This window comes from Staurois parvus, unplaced genomic scaffold, assembly GCF_062004578.1.
Source record: "Staurois parvus isolate SC_StPar_1 unplaced genomic scaffold, SC_StPar_1.0 ptg000165l, whole genome shotgun sequence".
Taxonomy (NCBI): Eukaryota; Metazoa; Chordata; class Amphibia; order Anura; family Ranidae; genus Staurois; species Staurois parvus.
Genome location: NW_028317961.1, coordinates 13,053,963 through 13,076,750, shown reverse-complemented (window position 1 = coordinate 13,076,750; position 22,788 = coordinate 13,053,963). Strand labels below are relative to the sequence as shown.

General features: G+C 40.4%; 1 protein-coding gene across 1 annotated transcript in view; it reads left to right on the top strand.

Moving 5' to 3' along the window:
* LOC149462898 (interleukin-20 receptor subunit alpha-like) overlaps positions 1-22,788 on the top strand; it is a 63,422-nt gene that overhangs the window by 9,694 nt on the left and 30,940 nt on the right. Inside the window, exons 2-4 of the mRNA XM_089676228.1 lie at positions 11,252-11,275; positions 15,359-15,485; positions 19,838-20,004. Coding sequence (XP_089532354.1) covers positions 11,252-11,275; positions 15,359-15,485; positions 19,838-20,004 — 318 coding nt within the window. The remainder of the gene's footprint in view (positions 1-11,251; positions 11,276-15,358; positions 15,486-19,837; positions 20,005-22,788) is intronic.

Here is a 22,788-nt window from a genome sequence, read left to right as displayed (position 1 = left end):
CAATGTACATCTTAAATAGTCCTCAGGTGTGCGAACGGACGCCACTTTAATGAAAACCAAACATCGCATCCTTGTACTGGATCATAGAGCAAAGAGCAATCATTTGCAAATTGAAAAGGATCATAGTAATAATGTTAATGATGTTACTGTGTGGGTGTAGGAATTATAAATATCAATTAAATAGCAAGTAGATATATTACAGTGACAAATGTTTCACAAAACACTGCGGTTGTCATAATAATCACAAGGAAAAACTATAATAATAATAACTAAACAAGTTGAAAGACCTTGCAATATTAATGAAAGGAAAACTGGACAAGATGCAAGACAATACGATATTAATTGAAGGGGAATACAAAATATATATATAAAAAAAACGAAAAAAAAATTTCTAACCCGACAAAGATTCGATCAGAAATTTAAATAAATATAAAGGAAATGTATAATAAAAAATCTGACAAAGGGACCAAGGATTTCATCCTAATAGCTAATGGCAGTCATGGTTCCATTGTCTAGCCTGTAGAGGTCTGTGCATCCCTCCATGGATATGCCTCCCCAGACCATCACTGACCCACCACCAAAACAGTCATGCTGAACGATGTTACAGGCAGCATAACGTTCTCCAAGGCTTCTCCAGACCCTTTCACGTCTGTCACATGTGCTCAGAGTGAACCTGCTCTCATCTGTGAAAAGCTGAGATTGTGCTGGGAGACACAGCAACGTTTCTGGCAATGACACGTATTGATGTGCCATCCTTGAGGAGTTGGACTGCCTTTGCAACCTCTGTAGGGTCCAGGTATCGCCTCATGCTACCAGTAGGGACACTGACCCTAGCCAACTGCAAAACTAGTGAAAAACAGTCAGAAAATATGAGTAGGGAAAAAATTTCAGTGGCCTCCACCTGTAAAACCATGCCTGTTTTGGGGGTTGTCTCATTGTTGCTCATCTAGCTGAAACTGAATAATAACCCCCTCTGCTACTTAACTGACCAGATCAATATCCCAGGAGTTTAATTGGCTTGATGCTAAACTCTGATTAAAAAGTGTTCCTTTAATTTTTTTGAGGTGTACAACCCATGGGCACATGTTGAGGAGCCATAGAAAATCTAGGGCACCTGTTGTTAATTTCATTAACAGCAAAGCAGTTGAAACTGATTAACAACCCCCTCTGCTCAAAAGTGTTCCTTTAATTTTTTTGAGCAGTGTATATAGTCATCTATGTTTTTTCTTAGGAACTATTCTGAACATAGGAAAATCCCTTCTAGAAATATTTTTTTATACATTCTCAAAATGTTTGCCAACAAATTAATGTTTTACTGTTGACAGAAGCCAGTATTTGTATACAATAATAGAATACAATAAAATACAATAATAATTTAAAAAGTGCCTTACCTACTAATAGATAGCAAATATATTTTATTTTACTGCTGGTGTTCCCCTTCTGTTATTTTGCTGGGTGATATTTTCAACCCAGTCTAATTTTTGTTGTAAATAGTATAATCTCTAAATCAGGGATAAAAATATATAAATGAAGGCTTGGGTTTCTCGTTATTACATTTTTAGAGGATTTTTCTTTTAATTATAATGGATTTTGTTAGTGGATGCAAAAATTATCTGTTAAATATTCTTCACTAAATGTTTTATGACCTTAAAGTGAATCTATGGTGGCAAAGCAATAGGCTCAAGTAACTGCAACATCTTTTTCACTCACCCTTGCTTTCAGTCTAACACTGGAAGCAAAGAGAAATACCCAGTGCATCTGAATATGGGGACTCACTATCTTTTCATCTCTTGTGACTGCACTTTTGCTTAGGGATTAACTATTGAGGCACCCAGTATTGTCATATGGACATGGTGAGAGAGCCCACATCCTTGTGCCTTGGCTCACTTACTTTCCTCTTGGAAGCTTAAAAAAAAGTATGAGTAGTTGTAGGGGGTGGCAGTTAAAGTATATGTAAGCTCTCACTTTGTAAAACAACCCATTCAGTTTAAATTAGAAATGAAAGGCAAAACATTTGTGTATAGATATAGAAACATTATAAATGCCTTTTTTCATTTTTTATACATAATCATATTCCCTCTGTACTCAGCTGCATAGAGAGCTGGTTGTGGAGAAACAGCAGCTCACTGGTCTTCCCAGTGAATGGCGGTGTGTGTGTGGGGGGGGGGGAGTGTCAACAGAAGTCTGATCATTGGAGGAGAGCAGTCTGAGTGCATCCCATTACAGCTAAATAACCATGCTGTGGTGTGAATTCAGGTGCTCTCCTCCAATTATCAGATTACCATGTTGATGACCATGCTGTGCTCTCCTGCCTAGTGTGGTCAATTTTGCATAGGAAAGCAGAGGGAATGGTGGGAACACCAAATATTTCAAACAAAGGAAGCAATACAATGAGAACAGGATACTTTTTCACACAAGTACATGGTACAGCAGGCATATATCAGGAATATGAAATGTTGGGTTTACATATTCTTTAAATTAACTTATTGATTTGCCCTGCATGGGCAACCACTGGCAAACTTAAGAAATGATGTGCTACAGTTCTTTTTCTCTCTTTTTTTCTTGGCTACAAAAAATGTTTACGACTCCAGATAAGGTGTGTGGATTTCAGCGCAGCATACTATGAATACCACCACTCCCTTTCTTGTCAGTTGTCTTGTACAAAACAAACCAGAGCAATGTCCAACATTACATGTTTCTAAGATACCTGTACAATTATGCTGAGAGGAGAACTGTCGATTTAATATTTCGACTGAGATACACAAGATTATCAAGCTTGATTAAACATTAGAACAGTTGCTATTTGAGAAAGATCTGCTCCCAGAATATACAAACACAAAAAACTAATATACAAATAACATGCTCAATAACACATTGAATTAATATCATATATAATCTGAAAATGAAAAGGGGTTCTAATCTTGGCTTCCAGTGGCAAGATGGAGTGTGGGAAGTGGTGGAGTTTTAGCATTATTAACATTAAAAAGAACCTTTTAAGTACTATAAATTTGACAGGACACGATGGATCTACTTTTTCCCTGAGCTAGAAAATGCTATTGTTATTTTTTTACCATGATTCCTCTAAAGCAGCCTTTCTCAACTAGGGTTTCTTCATAGGTTTCTAGGGGTTCCATGCGCAAGGAGCAATTTCTGGCACCCGGATAAGTTGCCACTGAAATCAATGGTCTTTATAGCTATGTGTAAGAGGGGATTATTTCCACTGTCAAAAATGTAGGGTGCATTCTTCTACTTGACCATCACACTGATGTACAGTGAGCTGTAGATGAAGTACATTTTAGCAGGACTTCCCTGAGACAGAACATTATATTTATTAGGTTTCTTCTGCAATAAAAAGGTTGAGAAAGTCATGTTTTACAGCATAAAGGTCACAAGTCATGCAGGAGCTAGAAACTCCGACAAGACAAAAAACAGGATACCCTAATGTAAGACTATTAACTGCTTGTCTACTGGGCACTTTCACCCCCTTTCTGTCCAGGTCAATTTTCAGCTTTTTGTTTTGTTGCACTTTGAATGACAATTGTGCGGTCAAGGAACATTGTACCATATTAAATTTTAGTCATTTTTGTCCACACAAATAGTTTTCTTTTGGTGGTATTTAATCACCATTGGGTGTTTTATTTTATGCTAAACAAATGATAAAATTTAGAATATTAAAAAAAAAAAGTTTTTCTCAGTTTCTATTATAAAATTTTGCAAACAGGTAATTTTTCTCCATGGATTTGTTCTGATGAGGCTACACTGATGGGCACTGATAGGTGGCACTGATGGGCACTGATAGGCTGCACTGATGAGGTGGCACTGGTGGGCATTGATGAGGAGGCACTGATGAGGCTGCACTGATAGGCAATAATAGGCAGTACTGAAGGGCACTGATTGGCAGCACTGACTGGCATCACTGATAGGTGGCATTGACTGGTGGCACTGATGGGCACAGATTAGCAGCACTAATAGGCACAGATTGATAGCACTGCTGGGTACTGATGGACACTTTTGGGGCTGCACTGATAATCAGGGCACTGATTTTCAGTGCCCTGATTATTAGTGTAGATGTCTCCATTCACACTTGCCGGTTATCGGCAGTACTGTCCTCATGCTGTCACAGCGTGAGGAAAGTACTGCTGATAACTGGCAAGTGTGTTTACATTGTGATCAGCTGTGATTGGACACAGCTGATCACGTGGTAAAAGGCTGCTGTGATTGGCTTTTTACCACAACATGTGGGCATATGATGCCTTCCAGAACTGGACAACCACGCTGTAGCCATTCTAGTGTATGCGTTACTGGGCATACAGCACCACTATGAAAGAAATTAGAAATAAATCACTCCACATTATCTGCTGTCTGCTTATGTAAGCGAGTTGCCAGCAATGTCTCTACAGCAAAACTCTGAGAGAAGGAAGGACATTACTAGGTGGGGGGGGGGGGGTAGGTGTGTTGTATGCAAATATCCTAACATGAAATATGCTAACAAGGAAACATTGGATACTAGTTTGAACTGGCATGAGCTATCCCACCAGGAACTGCCACTACAGACTGCCAATAATAAGCGGAAGACGCATTCTCTCCTCTGCACTTGCATGTACAGTATACAAGAGGTGTGTAAAGGGGCATGTGGGAGAGGCTAAGGTGTCCTGAAGGAGCTCGCTAATTCCAAACCATGAAGGCGGAAGCCGCTGTCATGAGAAATCTGCTATAAGGCGCCACTCCAACTTAAAGCATATGTCATAACACAATTAACCATTCAAGTCTCATTCACAGAATACCTAACTAGGCTAAGAAGGCTGTTTCAGGCTGCCTACAGTAGATCATACAATATTCTGAGAGTCCATATGCTGGCTTCAGTACTTCAGCTGGGTACCCCAAAAAGGTGGTGGCCATGTGTTCTTAGAAGAGCTACATCTTGCAGCAGAGCTTCCTTCTAGTTCCCATGTGGAAGAGCCTCTCCTATAAGGTTACCTCCCCTTGTATTTATGGGTCACAGAAGCAGGACCATGAACACCTGGGAGTTAACAACCTTAACTCCTTCCTACCTCCCTAGGCAGCTTGGTACCTGGAACTCACTAACATATACTTTACAATACAGTGCAATACATTAACATAATACAATGTGCATCCAACAAATAGGCACCTGCCTACACACAGCTGAAGGTCGGGGGATGTCTCAACCATGATTGGCAATCTACAGTGACAGCTTCCTGGTGGGATAGCTCAGGCAGGTTCAGACTAGTATCTGAACATGCTTGTGCTCCCCTCTACTCATCATTATTCTGCTCTTCCTTCACTGTCCAAACACAAGTACCAGCATAAACTTTCAGTTTATAACATCATCATTGTAGTAGCAAAACAAGTTATTTTTGATATTTCAGTATAACCTTACTTGAAAATTTTCCTTGAATGTTGTGAGTTCTGCCTGTCCGCTGGTTGCCATTATCCACAACTTCCTGAATTCCTTTGCAGCTTCTCCTCTGCTAATTCCTAAGGACTACATATCCCATGTTATTATGCATACTATTCTCATCAGCAAATTCTTGGATATGGTCCCTTATCAATCCTTCCAATAGTTCACATACTATTGGTGTTAGGCTAACTGGTCTGTAGTTTCTAGGTATATATTGTATTTTGTCCCTTTTTTGAATATTGGTACCAATATTAGTCAGTAAACTGTCCTTAAAAATAAGATATAATAATCTGGCTATAATATGGCTAGGTTTTCTGAGAACTCTTAGGTGTAAGCCATCTTGTCTTCGTGATTTGTTCACAATAAAGTTTTCTAGTCTATTTTGAATACTGGTCTCTGTTGGGGTACATTCAATATAATGGTATTAGTATTACTGTCTTGTTTGTTATACCCCTCTTCTTCTTCGTATAAACTGAGAAGAATGTACAGTATTTAATACAGTTGCCTTTTCCCTGTTATTTGTGACCAACTCCCCCTAATCAACCTTTATGGGGCCAATATGCTCCTACCTAGTCTATTTACTATTAATTTATTTGAAAAAATCTTTGGGATTTTTTTACTCTTCCTGGCAATGTGTCTCTCATAATCTATTTTAACTGCCATGATCTCGCTCTTGCTTTTTTTATTGCACTCTTTGTAGTTTTGGAATGCTAATGTTGATCTTTAGGCCTTATATTTCTTAAAGGACAGGTTTTTCTTGTTATTATGTCTTTTAACATTGGTATTTAGCCACCCAAGTTAAACTTTTGTTCCTTTTATAGTTGTTGCCCCTTGGACTGCACTGACTTCCCTTTGTTTATATACCGTATTTTTCGCTCCATAAGACGCACCTGACCATAAGACGCACCTAGGTTTTAGAGGCAGAAAACAGGAAAAAAAAATTCTGAACTAATGGACTGCAGACACAGTACAGGAGATGACCAGAGACTGCAGACAGCACAGGGATGACCAGAGACTGCGGACAGCACAGGGATGACCAGAGACTGCGGACAGCACAGGGATGACCAGAGACTGTGGACAGTACAGATGACTGCTGACCTTTGGGGAGGTGGGGAGCGGGTACCTGAATTTGACAGGTACCCGCTCTTACTTCCGCAGAGTTTTTGGTTGATCTTACCTGTTCCACGATCCAGCCGCGCGCTGTCTTCCCGGCTTCTGTAATGGCGCTCGGCATGACAGCCGGGTGCCCAGTGCGCATGAGCGAGAAGCACTTGCGCTTTGTGATTGGTCCGGCGGCTTCTGAGATCTGTCATGTGTCCCAGGTACCGCCTTACCATTCACAAAAAGCACCGCTTCTTGCGCATGCGCACTTGGCACCCGGCTGTCATGCCCAGTGCCCACACTACAGAAGCCGGAAGACAGCGCGCCACTGGATAGAGGAACAGGTAAGATCAAAGAACAAAGAAGTAAGAGCGGGTACCTGTCAAATTCAGGTACCCGCTCCCCACCTCCCCAAAGGTCAGCAGTCATCTCCATAAGGTCCCGCTGCAGAGCTGAGTGGCCGGCCCGGTATTCTGACACGGCCGCGGTGGAAATACCGGACCGGCCGCTCCATATTCGCTCCATGAGACGCACTGACATTTCCCCCCCTTTTTTGGGAGGAAAAAAGTGCGTCTTATGGAGCGAAAAATACGGTATCTTTAAAGCACTCCCACTTCTCTACAGTGTTCTTTGCTGCAGAAATTTGAAGCTATTTAGTATCATGTAATATGTGTCTCCTTTTCCTATAATGTATGGGAAACATAATTACTCTGTTATTTCTGTTTCCTAAGTTATCCCTTACCTCCACATCTGCAATTAGCTCTGTGTTGCTTGTAATCAGTAGATCCAGCTGAGCATTATTTCTAGTTCGGGCTTCCACCATTTGACTCATGACATTTTCCTGCATCACATTTAGGAAACAATGACCCTTAGTTGAGTGTGTAGTTCCATCTGCCTACTAAATATCAGGATAGTTGAAGTATATATTTAAAGGCAACACTTTTTCAGTATTGAATAGAGTACGGTATGGTAAAATAAAACACATAATTTTTCATTGTGGAGGGTCATTTGGTGCCCAGGCAAAGATGCTAAAGTGTGCATTCCTGGATAGAAGAAAGGGCAGGGCTAATAGCGGTGTGTTCAGCTCTGATCTCGAATATATGCAATGGTTGTGGCATGCGCTAAAATAGTGCTAATGATTGTGGTACACCACAGCAAATTAAAGAATTATGTTAGTGATGTCACTATAAGAAAAAAAAAGTCCCTGTGTCAGTGGTGTCACTCGAAGGAAAATATGCCACTGCATAGATGGTGTCACTAAAATGGAAAATGCTGCTGCAACAGTGTTGGTAGGGAGAAATTAATGCTATGTCAGTGTTGTCAGTCTGAGAAGAACTAATATGGCACATGTCAGTGGGATGAAGAAAGAGAGAGGAGCTGGGAGTCTGGGGGAAGGGGCTTCGTGGATGCTTTTAACTAAACAATCCTGTTCCAAGATAGTTTGCTTTTATTAGTTTTGTATACTAGCCCAACCCAAAGCCTAGACAGCCTCCCTGCAGCATTAACCCCATGCAGCCTGCCACTAGGAGAGAGTGTTCACCTAGCTGACTGTATTTTAATCCGGGCTGCAGGGACAGCCTGTAGGTCTCCTGGCCTGGTTCAAACGCTATCCCAGTGAAAGGAGACTGGCCAGTGAAGGGCGAGGGTGGGGGTGTTACAGTACAGCATGGCTGTGGAGGACTGTGAGAGATGGTGCAACAGTATCAATGAGAGAGGTGCCCATACTGAGCAGGAGGTGTATTCTCAGGGGGGCCCTCCTCTCTTCTGTCCACAGTAGAATGCTATTAGCGGGAGGAGAGAACAGAATCCGCCATCTAGCTGCTATTGAGACCTCACTCCTGTCAGTAAGGCAGCTGAAGAATGGAGCATTCACAAACTCCCAGCACACCCCCACTCTACATAATAACATTGCATCCAGGGCACATGCCCTTTCTGCTCCCCCCCTTGTCCCAGAGTTTCCCTGTTTGGGGAGAATTTCCTTCACAGTGATCAGTGGTTACCAGGGCAAATAAAGAGTGAATCTCCCCACCAAACTATCAAAAAAATAAAAAACACAGAAAATGTTTTGGCTTTAGATAAATGTCCTTGTCTTATGATCAGGCTGCTGTATGTGTTGTGACAGTTCTGCGCCATGTTACTGTGTGCAAAGGGTTAGTTGTCACCCAGAGTGCTCATTTATGCAGGTTGAAGGGCTCTGAAATTTATGTTCTGAGTAAAGAAAATGGGTTTTGCAGTTTTCTCCAGGATTTGTTACTCCTGGATTGGGTCCACATTTGCAGGTGTGCACAGCCCTTTTTGTTCAGGGCTCTTTCTCCTGGAGACAGGCTGCTGCATGAGCAGTGTGTGTGAACAGGCACTGAGAGAGTGTCGACTCAGACCTCAAGGAGAGGTGATCTGACAGGCCATTACTTGAGGTAGGTATTAAGGGACTGTAAATAATTAGGCAGGAACCTGTGCAGCCCAAGTTGGTCAGTTTCTTTATCAAAAAGCTGAATGAGATAACATAATGAGTCTACAGGGAGACAGGTTCAGGGACTACTGAATCTGGATAGCTAGCAGGGTGGTGTTTTTCGTAGTGATGCTGAAAACCCCTTTTGTGTGTTTTTGAACGCTACTTTTGAATAAAATTGAACAAAAAGCCCTGCAATGTCCTCCACTGCCTGGAATGTTCATGAATGGTTCTACACATGAGTGAACCCCAAACAACGTTAATGCAAATCTTGTCTTCCGAGTGGTTGGTTCCACTATATTTATATTCGTTTATGGTAGATATTTTTTTTAGAATATTTTAGCAATGCAATCCTCTTTTGACAGATTGCCATTTTGTAGCAATGAAGTTGAAATTCCAGCTATCCCATTATTCTAATTATAAGATGACTGTATTAATGAAATCAACAAAAGAAATCATAATAAATCTAGACATTAACAATATGCCAATTATTTGAAACTTGCAAGAAGGTTGGGGAGAGGTAAATTTTCCATAACTACAGTAGAAAAAGTTCAGGACTTCAGTCCTGCCAGACAGGGCTGTGCTTGTGTGGAAGAGCTGCCTAAATCTGAGAGCTGAATGGCAGGTAAAACAGCAACCATACAATGATCTTAGTTGTGTTTTTAGCTGTTTACCTGGAGTTTAACTTTTTCAAATTTTTGTTTTGCTACTTTTTGGAATGATTGAATGTTACAAGTAATTCAGATAGTTCTACATTAATCTGTTACAGTTTATCTTTATACTCATTCTTTACATCTGTTCCACATTCTAGCATACTTCTTTACATACAAAAGATATCAGAATGTTGCTACACAATACAGATATGGGTACCAGTGGCTTAGAAAACTCATCAGACACAACACAAGACAGTGGAAAAAACATAAATAAAACAGTGGCGAATAGAATGTGGTTATGTTTTCTGTAACCGCAATTTTCACGAGATGGTTATAGTATGTGTTTGCACACTTCCGGTTTCAGTGGTTTAACAAGTATTACAGGAAACCTGTTTTTGAACATAGTATTTATGTAGGTAAAGAGGATCCCACAGTATCAAACATATAGCAGTGATGTTGCTAGTGGCAGTTTAAAGTGTACTATAGCAATCCCATTCGAAAATGAGCAGCAGGCTTGGTGTTCAAAACAAAAAGATGCAGTCTTAGAAATATCAAAATATCAGAAATGTGTATAGAATCCCTGTAGAGACTATACTATTGATATTTATCATTACTTGGAGAAAATGGTGGTGTTAGGGAAGATTATTTTTACCATCCTTTTACGTTTTTAAATTGTCATTCAGTATCTATTTTTGACTGTAAATACAATATTCAATTTACAAATAAACAGTTCATAAATGACAAAGAAGTCCCAAAGCACAATGAGTTAGCTAAAGAGGACAGCACAGCAGATGTTGCCTGCCTTGGACTCCATTTATCTCACTGAAAACAAAATTACTATAATAAATAAAGAAATGTTGCAAAAACCCACTATATTTTCCTTTTAAAGGAACACTGTCAACTTTCCAGTACGTGTGTGGAGCCAACCCTCCACACCACTACTTGCCTCACCCCTCATGCTTAGCTTGAACCTATATGTGGCACTATTCCAGTCATTTCATTTATTTTCAACTAGATTTGAGTTACAAAAATGACTAGATGGACCATAACAAACTTGGACTCCATTTATTTCACTGAAAAAATATATTTTTACTATAATAAATAAAGAAATATTGCAAAATCCCACTATATATCCCTTTTAAAGGAACACTGTCATCTTTCCAGTGCCTGCATAGAGCCAACCCCCCATTCCTCTACTTGCCTCACCCCTCATAGTTATCTTGAACCTATATGTGACACTATTCCAGTCATTTTATTCATTTTCAACCAAATTTGAGTGACAAAAATCACTAAATAGGCCATAACAACCTCCTGTTAACAGTTTCTATGAAACTTGTGAAACAATTAAAACTGTTGGTGTTTGGTTGTCTATATGGGGCTTCCTGTGTAGCAGTCAGAGGGACAGGTAGAGAATACATGAAAGGCTAGCATGTGCATCTGAGGAATGTGGCAGGTAAACAAACGTGATGCTTTACCCTGCATAGGCAAAGCACAGATTAAAAAAAAATTAATTGCAGTTAGTTTAAATCAAAAAAATTTATATTTTAATGATTTTTTGTAATATTATGCTATGCAGAGATTTTACATTCCCACATTATAAGTTATAAATGTTTTCTTTGTTTCTTATAGGAAGAAGTGGGTCCAGGAACAAAAGTAAGTCTTACAAATCTTGTGGAAGTGGGTTTCCAAAAGTTCACTTTATCAAAATAAATACATTTTAGGCCATTTTTAAAAACATTAGGACATAAAATATCTATATCCATTTTAATTGTCTGGTAAATCGTATAGATATAGCAACGCCACAGATTTCCTTTGACCAACAAAAAAAGTGAACCTTTTTATATTAATGACATTTTAGGTTATTTATCTTCCTGCACATTTACAGATTATCTAGCCCATCAAACAAAGTTCTGTGCTTCCTCGTGACTTCAGATCTGATTTGTCCCTAACACCTCTATGTGCAGTGTGCTTCTGTGCCATTAATTAACCCCAATAAATTGTATGGTAGAGCCCTACGCACCACAGGGCACTACAACACATATACCATGTGTTGTGGTGCACTGTGTTACTATAAAAAGTCATGTATTTTTTTATCCAATGTGGTATGTTGGCAGCTCATTCACAATGAACAAGTTGCCATAACGCATTGTGCATTACTGCTGTAGTAATGTGCATTAGTGTGTGTTCTTTATCATACTACAGTCAAATGCTTAAGTGTGAATTGGCGATCCTCGTCTGCGGTATTGTAAATAAAAAACAAAGCACATTCAATTTAACTTAGATAGTTGTATATAAGAATAATCAAATAATGTCTGTCTTTTCTGTCCTGGAACTACTAGCAAACATAAGGGATAAGAAACTAATAGGAAAGAATAAACAATGAATACATTATTAAAAAAATAGATTTCTGGGACTACATTTATAAAGCAGTCACCAAACATTCACTTTAGGTGTAGCTTATTGCTGCATGTGTTATAAAATACAGTAATTGATCTACCTCCATTCTAAACTAGAATGCAGGAAAATAGACAGTGGGTGGACATTACAGGGCGGTCTGCCCTTTATAATAGTATTCTTTTAAGTGCTTTTGCGCACACCCCCAATGCATGCACAAGTACTGCACTGTGAACACACTGTCCATTGGGCACTGCAGATCTCAAAAGGTACAGAGCCATTGAGAGTCTCTCTGTACTTTGTGATCCCTGTGACCATTCACAGCAATGACAAAATGTAAACAGTGGCTGCCATTTTCAGCATGCTCTCTGTATTCTGAGCGCACTGTTCATCAGACAGTGTATATTACAAAAAAAAGTACAGTGAGAATGAAAGGATCATGTGAACAAATGTAAACACTAGATGTGATGACCACCTAGCTCTTCCCTTCCTCTCACACACACAGAGCCTTTTTAGAGGGTGATAGCATTCAAGGTTGTAGATCACAGTACAATGTGTCCCAGTTTGAAGGCAACAGCAAGTGCCAGTGGTTCCAGTTTGATTACCATAGTCAGCAATTTTGATTCCAGTTTGTTGAACACAGCCGGTACCATTGCTTTCCTTTTGTGCATTTTTTTTTTATCTTGCGGTGTTGCCCCAATATTAATAAAAATGTAAAGTAGTGAGTAGGCAAATTAAAGTACACCATATTGCCAAAGGTATTGGGACACCCCTCCAAATCATTGGATTCAGGTGTTCCAATCACCTCCATGGCCACAAGTGTATAAAATCAAGCACCTAGCCATGAAGACTGTTTCTACAAACATTTGTGAAAGAATGGGTCACTCTCAGGAGCTCAGTGATTTCAAGCATGGTACCAGAGCAGGGTCAGCACATGCTGAAGCGCACAGTGCGCAAAATTTGTCAACTGTATGCAGAATCAGTAGTTAAAGACCTCCAAACTTCATGTGGCCTTCAGATTAGCACAACAACAGTGTATAGAGAGCTTCATGGAATGGGTTTCCATGGCTAAGCAGCTACATCCAAGCTTTACATCACCAAGTGCAATGTAAAGCGTCAGATGCAGTGGTGTAAAGCACGCCACCACAGGACTCTAGAGCAGTAGAGATGTGGTCTCTGGAGTGAACACCTTGCGATTTTGCAAGTTCTCCCACTTAGAAATCATGGAGGGGTCTGAAATTCACATTGTAGGTGCATTCCCACTCTGAGAGACAGAATTTAAAAAAAATTCAGGAAAACACATTGTATGATTTTTAAAGAATTTATTTGTCTTGCACTGCTGAACATAAGTATTTGAACACCTAAAAACAGCAAGAATTCTGGCTCTCAAAGACCTGTTACTGTGCCTTTAAAAAGTCCACCTCTACTCCACTCATTAATCTAACTTAGTAGCACCTGTCTGAGCTATATAAAGACACCTGTCCAGCCCACAGTCATTCAGACGCCAACTACTACCATGGGCAAGACCAAAGAGCTGTCAAAAGACACCAGAGACAAAATTGGTCTGGTCAATGACATGAAGAGAGCTGGGACCACAGGACACTACGCCGTCATGGTTTCAAATCATGCATTGCATGGAAGGTTCCCCTGCTCAAGTCATCACATGTCCAGGCCCGTCTGAAGTTTGCCAATGACCATCTGGATGATCCAGAGGAGGCATGGGAGAAAGTCATGTGGTCAGATGAGACCAAAGTAGAACTTTTTGGTCTAAACTTCACTCGTTGTGTTTGGAGGAAAAAGAAGGATGAGTTGTATCCCAAGAACACCATCCCTACTGTGAAGCATGGGGGTGGTAACATCATGCTTTGGGGGTGCTTTTCTGCGAAGGGGACAGGACGACTGCACTGTATTAAGGAGAGGATGAATGGGGCCATTTATTGTGAGATTTTGAGCAACTACCTCCTTCCCTCAGTCAGAGCATTAAAGATGGGTCGTGGCTGGGTCTTCCAACATGACAACGACCCGAAGCACATAGCCAGGATAACCAAGGAGTGGTTCTGTAAGAAGCATATCAAGGTTCTGGAGTGGCCTAGCCAGTCTCCAGACCTAAATCCAATAGAACATCTTTGGAGGGAGCTGAAACTCCGTGTTGCTCAGCGACAGCCCCGAAACCTGACAGATCTAGAGGAGATCTGTTTGGAGGAGTGGGCCAAAATCCCTGTTGCAGTGTGTGCAAACCTGGTCAAGAACTACAGGAAATGTTTTACTTCTGTAATTGCAAACAAAGACTTCTGTACCAAATATTAACACTGATTTTCTCAGGTGTTCAAATACTTATGTTCAGCAGTGTAAGACAAATAAATTCTTTAAAAATCTTACAATGTGATTTCCTGAATTTTTTTTTTAATCCTGTCTCTCAGAGTGGGAATGCACCTACAATGTGAATTTCAGACCCCTCCATGATTTCTAAGCGGGAGAACTTGCAAAATCGCAGGGTGTTCAAATACTTCTGTTCCTCACTGTATATTGTACATTCACATCAGTCCCTAACCCTCAAGGAGTGTTCAATCTAAACTCACATTCATACATACACATACTAGGGCTAATTTAAACAGGAGCCGATTCACCTATCATCATGTCTTTGGAGTGTGTGAGGAAACTGGAGTAGCTGGAGGAAACCCACACAGGCACAGGGAGAATATGCAAACTCTAGGCAGGTGGTGCATAGTTGGGACTTGAACCAATGGCTCCAGTACTGCCAGGCAAAAGTGCTAACCATCGTGGCACTGTTTAATTGAGCAAGTCCCTGATAGAAGCTGATTGGCTACTATGCACTGGTACACCAGATTTTGCACTCTCCAGTTTTAGTAAGTCAATCCCAGTGGGTCCTCCATTGGAAGAAATAAATAAATCCTTTCTTATAACAATTCTCCATCTTCACTTCAAGCAGTGAATAGAGGATTGTGCAGCTGTAACATTTACTATACTTCACAAATGAATTATAGGAAATCCAGATGTGCAACGGATAGTAGCAAATGCAACCAAATACAGCATACATGATTTTGAATTATAAGTACCTGACCCTCTGGAAAAATGTTTAATAAATGGTGAATGATTGACAAACCTATCACTGGGCACATTATAAATATGCCTCCTTTTTATATATCTAATAAAGTGCCAAGAAGCATATTATGGATGTTAATTATAATAAATATTTAATTTGGACTGAACTGTATATAAATTTTACAAAGCAAAGCTTATTAAATAGAGATGGTGTATTTACTGTATTTATGTGACAATATGTATCCATTTACTATAGAATTGTTTTTATCTCAATTGCAGCAAAGTCAGCATGTGATTTCCAAGGGCAAATGACTGCCAGTTTCTTATCTTTGAACTTTATCAATAATCTTACCTGGAAGATTCCAGAAAATGCAAAAGGGCTACAGTATACAGTGCAATATGGAGTGTAAGTCATAATGTGTTCAATATAATATTCTGTCAGACATTTGGGGATGAAAAGAGCTGAAAAAACAGTTGTTTTTTATTGCTGGCATTTCTTTCTGAAAGGCCCCTTTCACATGACTGCTCTGCATAAGTGGAGTGCACACAGGCCTGTCATCTGCTCGCTCTGCTGTACATGGAAGAGGATAGAACAAGAGGATAGAACTTCTAGAAGTGCTGCCTGGTGCTTGTTGTCAAGTGTCTCCTCCATCCCTGGCTGACATCTCTTGGTCCATAGCCTGCTCCATTGATGCACCCTATACATATCCTCTCCTTGCTCCACTGTGCAAGGGGATTCCGCTCCATGTGGAAGGGGCTAAAATGCTTTTTTCCTGTCTTTAGTACTGATCTAATGGTTTTAATACTTTTTAACTTACTGATCTGCAACAAGTTTATAGATAAGGGGTTCTGACTTTGCTTGATGCTTATTTCTAGATAGTGACTGGGGACTAGTGGGTCGGGTATGATAGGAATGGAACTACGTTTTGAGAAGGTCAGCAGTGGCAGCCTGTAAATTTCTTTCAAGGCATATTTTCTATAAAGTTGGTGATGAAAGGAACGTGAGTTCAGTAGGTTTATTTATGAACATCAGAATGACTAATTGAAGTGATGCCCACCATCCATTGGATCCTGAAATTTCCTTGTGCAGGTCAGAGAATAAAAGAAAATTCTTTACTGGTTTCTGCTAGCTATAGTCTTGCCTTTCCAATTTCATTTAAGAGCGAATATTAATGTAACCTTATTTAATTCTGTAAAACTGTGACCTCAGTGGTTTTGTGGTTAGAAGAATATCCTTCTTTTTACAGTGTATCTAAGGCCAAAGCTAATGGAAAGGTCAAACCCTTCCAGTTTTTTAGCTGCCTATGACCAGGCCAAAAAAAAAAGCCCAGGCATTTTAGAATGAGCAGCCAATTTCTCCGGGGAGAAGGAGGGGGGGGATAAGGGCGCTTGCAGGCACGGTTGTTGACAGAATATTCACGGAGCTAGTTGCCCGCACTGTAATGTAAAGCTGCACTGTGATATAAAGAGGATTGCACTGTAAAGTGGCACTGTATTGATTACAGTGCAGTCCCCTTTATATCACAGTGCCCCTTTACATTACAGTGCCCCTGCAAATCACAGCCCCCCATCACAGTGCCCCTTGCAGTCATGCCCCCCCTTTTCTCTCTAATCACAGTGCCCCCTATATATTCAGCAAAGATATGTCCCAATCTAGCAAATAGACATCCCAATCTAACTAAAAGGCATCCCCATATAGCAAAGAGACAGCCCAATCCAGCAAAGAGACATCTCATCCAAGAAAGATATATTTCATCCAACAAAGAGACATCCTATCTAGCAAAGAGACATCCACATCCAGCAAAGAGACATCCCAATCCAGCAAAGAGACAGCTCATTCAGCAAAGACACAGTCCATCAAGCAAAGAGACAGCCCAATCCTCTGCCGCTACAGAGTGGGACAGTTGGCTGTCACGGTGTGCCGGCCGGTGAAGGAGAGAGGCCTCTGTTGTCCCTTCAGTGCTGCTGTATCTGCAGTGGTCAGCCAGGGAGGTGTCTGGCATAGCTGCATAGCAGGAGGTGAGTGTAAGCTGTGGTCTGTGTTAGCCCTGACCAAACCGCAGTCGCTGCTTACCTCCCACTGTATGGCCCGGTAATCAACCTTAGGCATGGCAGCTCTTCCTCACCAAGCAAATGCATGGCTTGTCCTGTGGCCAGTCCGGGCCTTCCTATGTCCTATATGGAAAAATTTCATTCATCCCCAAGACACAACAGGAGGTAAATGGAAATTCTGTAAAATTCAACGAAACCTGTCACAGGAACATCTACCCCTTGGAAAGGAGTTTAAAAAACATTAGTATATCAACTTTTTGTAAACGTTTAAAAACCTTTATGGATTTTTACAAGAAACAGGGTTTTATCTGTTGATATTGAATAAAACCATGATTTTATCTTTAATATGTGTGTTATATGCCTCTATAAAGTTCCATGGGTACAAGATTCATTGGTTTCCTCTGCAATACATGTCTAAGAGAAAATCACTTGTGCTGACTACAACTCAGCTATACCAGCACAGAGCCCTGCAGTGTGAGGCAGGAAGAAACATTTTTACTAACAAGAAGAAGTTTATTAAGGGCATTATAAACCTTCTTACCTGCAGCTTGTGCTTTTCACCTGCATAAGATGTGCATTGATCCTGTAGTTTCATGGTGTCATTTGATGGCCCGTATGCACAACCTATAGTAAAGTAAATCTTTACATTGCAGTGTCCGAACTCTATGTTTGCATTCAAATGGAACTGCACAGGTTAGAGAATGACCTTGTAGTCTAAGAACTGACACTTCCTATGAAGAAACCACATGTCCCACAATCCCTGGGTTTCTCAATCTAGCGTGTGAGTGATAGCTATTAGTTGGATCTGACACAGATATAAACAAGCAGAATAATTAATAGAAGGATTACAGTTTCATCACATTAGTACGCCCACATTTGTGATGCAACACAGAGGAAATGGCAAGGCATTCACTAGACTGTACTTTACTTATTACATCATTGCTTGGTGTTTCTTGGTAAAGTCCTGTGGGCATCATTTGTATGTACTATGCATTGGACACTATTTTACTTGGAACAAGAAGTTCCTTGTCCCTTTAACGAATAGGGACAACCTAGGTGAATGAATACATGTACATAGAGGAATTGGTCAGCCACACTGACACCACAAACTACAGCCACAATATGTGAGCCCAACATTGCAAGGTAAGGGCATAGAAGCAACATAGGTAATATAATTACACAAATACCAAGTTAAAACAACAAAAGGACTTGAAAGTGTGCAATGCCCTTAAAAGAGAAGTATGGCTTTGAAAAAAATAAACAATCATTCTTATCTAGATGACTGTAACACCAATCTGAGGTGCAGCTGTCCCCCACTGGCTCTAAGACTGAGAAGTATATGATCAAGTACCACTGTGATGTTGATGCAGGGATCTCTCCTGCTGTGTTATTGTATTCTAACAGGGGGACACCCCCGCCAGAATACACTGATCAGTGATTACAGTCATTGGCTGCACGCATTGATCATATGCTGGTTTTCCACACAGTCCAAATGCGGTACACTTGGTATAAGAGTTGGCCGGCTCCTGTTGAACCAGCTGATTTTCAGCCTGGGCTTTACTTTTTCATCTTAAATTGTACTGTAACTGTACTATCCAACTTTATGTTGTAAAACGCTGCACAAATTGTTGCCATTATGTAAAACCTGTATAGTAATAGTAATAAAAACTAGAAAAGCTACAATTTCTGTGGAAATTGTGTGAAGTGTTCTTGCCTCCACCAGTAGTCTACAACTGGAGTGGGCAGAGTAACTGGGTGGAGTGGCTTGTCACTCTGCTGCCTGCTCACTCACCTGGGTTCCTATGGCAACTCCTACAGCAAGGGCAGAGAAGAGCGGTTAAAAACAAACTGCTCCAACTTGCTCACTTCACTGGTGGTTGCCATCTTCAAACGGTTGTAGTTTAAAAATTATAAATCCTACACCGAATGAGCTTTATATTGTGAGAATCACAAGACCCAGACCTACATTGTGATGCATAGTATGTCTCTGAAATATTAAAAATGAAGGCACAGTCACAGTTTAGAAATTGCCCTTCAAATTTCAGGTGTCTAGAGTGGAGTTTCAATAAATGTCAATGGTCGGCGTGAGTTGCAAACAAATGGTCATATTGTGAAAACTGTCAGGACTATGGCTTAGCCGTGAACATTTTTAGTGGCAGCAGGGATAGCTGAACGTTTTGATATAAGACATGTGTATGTGGGCTTGAAAATGAGGGAGTGATGGCAGTTTAGAAATCATGTCCTGATTTTTCAGCTCACACTCTAGCTTTTGTCAGCTCCCACTCTAGTTTTGAACATTCTGCCATTCATTCCTATGGGCCGAATTTCACCACAAAAACGGCGATATTTCGTGAACCATTTGGCGAAACTTTCCACAAAGTAATAGCACACCAATCGGGAACAATCCGCACGTTTCGGTATATTATTTGTCTATGTAGTGTAAACTGTGGGAGGAGTTAGGGTGGTAAATTTGGCTATAATAATAATAAGAAAATATATGTGAGATAACAATAGGTGGTCTTGCCATGCAAGAACACTTAATAACAATAAAATGTGTAGAACTTCAGCTGGGCTTTACCTATCCTAGGCATACTTATTCCTAGTTTTATTTTACACTTTTAGACAAAACATAAATGTAAGCAATAGCACTACCTTCTACTGTATGTATTTAATCTGTATGTTGATATAACTGTTCTTCATGCACAGATATGGATCTAAACTCTGGCAGAAAAAACTGGAATGCACAGGAATCAAATTAACCTGGTGCGACTTAACTAATGAAACAAATGAAACAAAAGAGTATTATGGCAAGGTCATTATAAATAACAAAAACTGTTCAGTCAAAACAGAAAGATTTCGTCCCCTATTTGACAGTAAGTATGTGTTTATTTATTTTTTCATTCGTTTTTGTTTTATGTAGTTTGATGTGTTGTGTATTTATCATCACGTGACTCCATATTTTTACCACAACAGGCTTCATGTAAAGGGGTATTTGACATGAAACTGTTGCCAGCAGGAGCCAAACAGATGCAAGATGTCATTTATTAGGCTGAAAAAAATTGTATTTAATTTTTACATTACTTCAGTACTGTGATAATAACAAGTCAGTTCAATCAGAAGTATATTGTTCTATTTTGGGTGGACTACAGCAGGAACTATTCCCCTTTCAGGTTGCCTTGGAACCATGTGTCAGAGATCACCTTTCCACTATTTTTGCTATCTTACATATTTTTTTCTCTTTAAATATAGAGAGAATGGAGAAAGGGTTGATACTGTAAAGTATATTCTTGCTGAATATGGTTTATCATGCCTTTTTATAAAGAACTGGAGTTCAGCATCTCTACTCTGTTAACAATAGGGGATCACGCCTATTAGAAATAGTTCTGCTTTTTAAACGTACACTGCAGTATAGTATTATTTGATATAATATGTCTTGTCACATCTATTATTCACATATAGCATAATGACTGGATGTACAGTAGAGTGTCCTCTGTCTTCTTGTACCTGTCTATGATTCAGGACAGGGGCGGACTGACCATTTGGAAACTCAGGCGCTGCCCGAGGCCCCGGGGTCAGTAGGGGGCCCCATGAGATGCCCCTGGTACCTTTTTCATAGGCTTTTTTGAGTTTGGGCAAGGACACAGGGGCCCCATGATCCCCTATTGCCTGGGGGCCCATGAGTTGTCAGTCTGCCCCTAATTCAGGAGGATTATCTTTGCATTTGATATCCCAGGTCTTTCACTGACACTGTATCCCAGCACTGGTGTCAGTAAGAGGAATTGTGCCCCAATGTAGGTGTCAGTGGAAGGAATAGTGCCCAACTGCTGGTGTCAGTGGAAGGATACAATTATTTCCAATGACACCAACCATGGGGCACCATTCCTCCAATTAACACCAGTGGTGGGGTACTGTTCCTCTCACTGATAACAATGACAGGCCACTATTCCACCCACTGACACCAATGATGGGGCACAGTTCCTCCCACTGACACTAACAATGGGCCACAATTCTTTCCATTGACACCAATGATGGGGCACTGTTCCTACCACTGACACCAATGATGGGGAACTATTCCTTCCACTGACACCAACGATGGGGTACTATTCCTCCCCTAATTCCAAACATCGGACATTGTTTACTCCCAGTGAAGCAAGGTCATTTTCTTCTCTGACTTTCCGCAGTCTGACCCCCCCTAAAGTCTGAAAGACAGTTAACTGGCCCTTTGTTTAGAAAGTTTGGAGACCTCTGATTTAGTGTCAGCGAAAGACCTGGGATATCAAATGCAAAGATGTTTTTGGGAGGAATTGTACCCCATTGTAGGTGTCAATGAGAGAAATAGTGCCCCATCATTGGGAGGAATAGTGCCCCATTGTTGGTGATATTGAGTGAAATTGTATACTATCATTTGTGTAAATGGGAGGATTTGTGCCCCATTCTTGGTCTCAATGGCAGGAATGATGTCCCATTGTTGGAGTTAGTGGATGGAATGGTGCCTCAATGGCTGGATAAAAGCAAGCAAAGGGCCACATCCGGCTCCCGGGCCACAGTTTGGAGACCACTGCACTAGATGGTCTTTATTTGTTTTATTTTATGCATATTCCACCAGAATGAGAGTGGAATCATCTAATGGAGCCAATGGGAACATCTTTCCATTAATGTCCCCAAGAGGTGTAAGAATTCAGTAGGTGGTTTACTGGACTCATAGCTGAAATGTTAGTTTTTGGTGGGCAGAATGTTCATTCTTCATGTGGTCACACTATTTTTTTCTAGCAATTATCTTAAAAGTTCATTTTTGAAACACATGAAGTATAGGGATGAACAAAATTGTCCAGGTTCAGCTGATAAACATTTTTGTGAATCTTGCTCCAAGTTTGACGCTTACAAACAAACTGGCACCACCCCACTGGACTCTTTGTGGGCAAATCTTGTTATGCCATGTTGGCCATTTCGTAGGTTAATAAGCAAGCCATTGTGATAAATAAATAAAAATGAAAATGTATCTATCTCTACACGGAATTGTCAGCTCTTCTGAAAAATGCACACACTAGCAATATGATTGCTAGGAGCCCACCCTTTTAGAGAAAGGGGGCTGTGTTGTCCATTCCTTGAAATAATTGGCTTGTATGACTCAGCCAGCTAGGGGAAAAAGCTATGTATTACATTAAAGGTTGTTCCTAATTTTCATGCAAAGAGAAACCCCACATGTCCAATGAATTTGCAACAAAGCTAAGGCAGTAGCGTATTTGAAACTCATCCATAATGAAGAGAAATTAAACTTGACCAATCAGCAAACAGGCTGAATAGCTTTGTCACTTCTGATACACATGTTTCAGGTTGTTTGAATATAAGTAACCACATTCTTTGACCCAAAGGGGATATTTAAATAAAGCTATTAAAAAGCGTATTCTTAAAACTATTACATCTGAAATGATTATTAGGCGGCCTGCTTTTTTAGGGCCTTGAAGACTCTGACATTAGTTACCATCCATCCCTGGTTCCCCAGGGAAAGTCCGGTTGTGAGGGGTCTGTTCCTGAGAAATAAATGATCCTGGATTTGTCCCTGTAGCCAGGCACCCCAGTGCATTTTAGTGAGCAGGATCTAAGTGCAGTCATAATGTGAAAGTAACAGTCCAAAATCCTGACTCCTGAACTCTGTG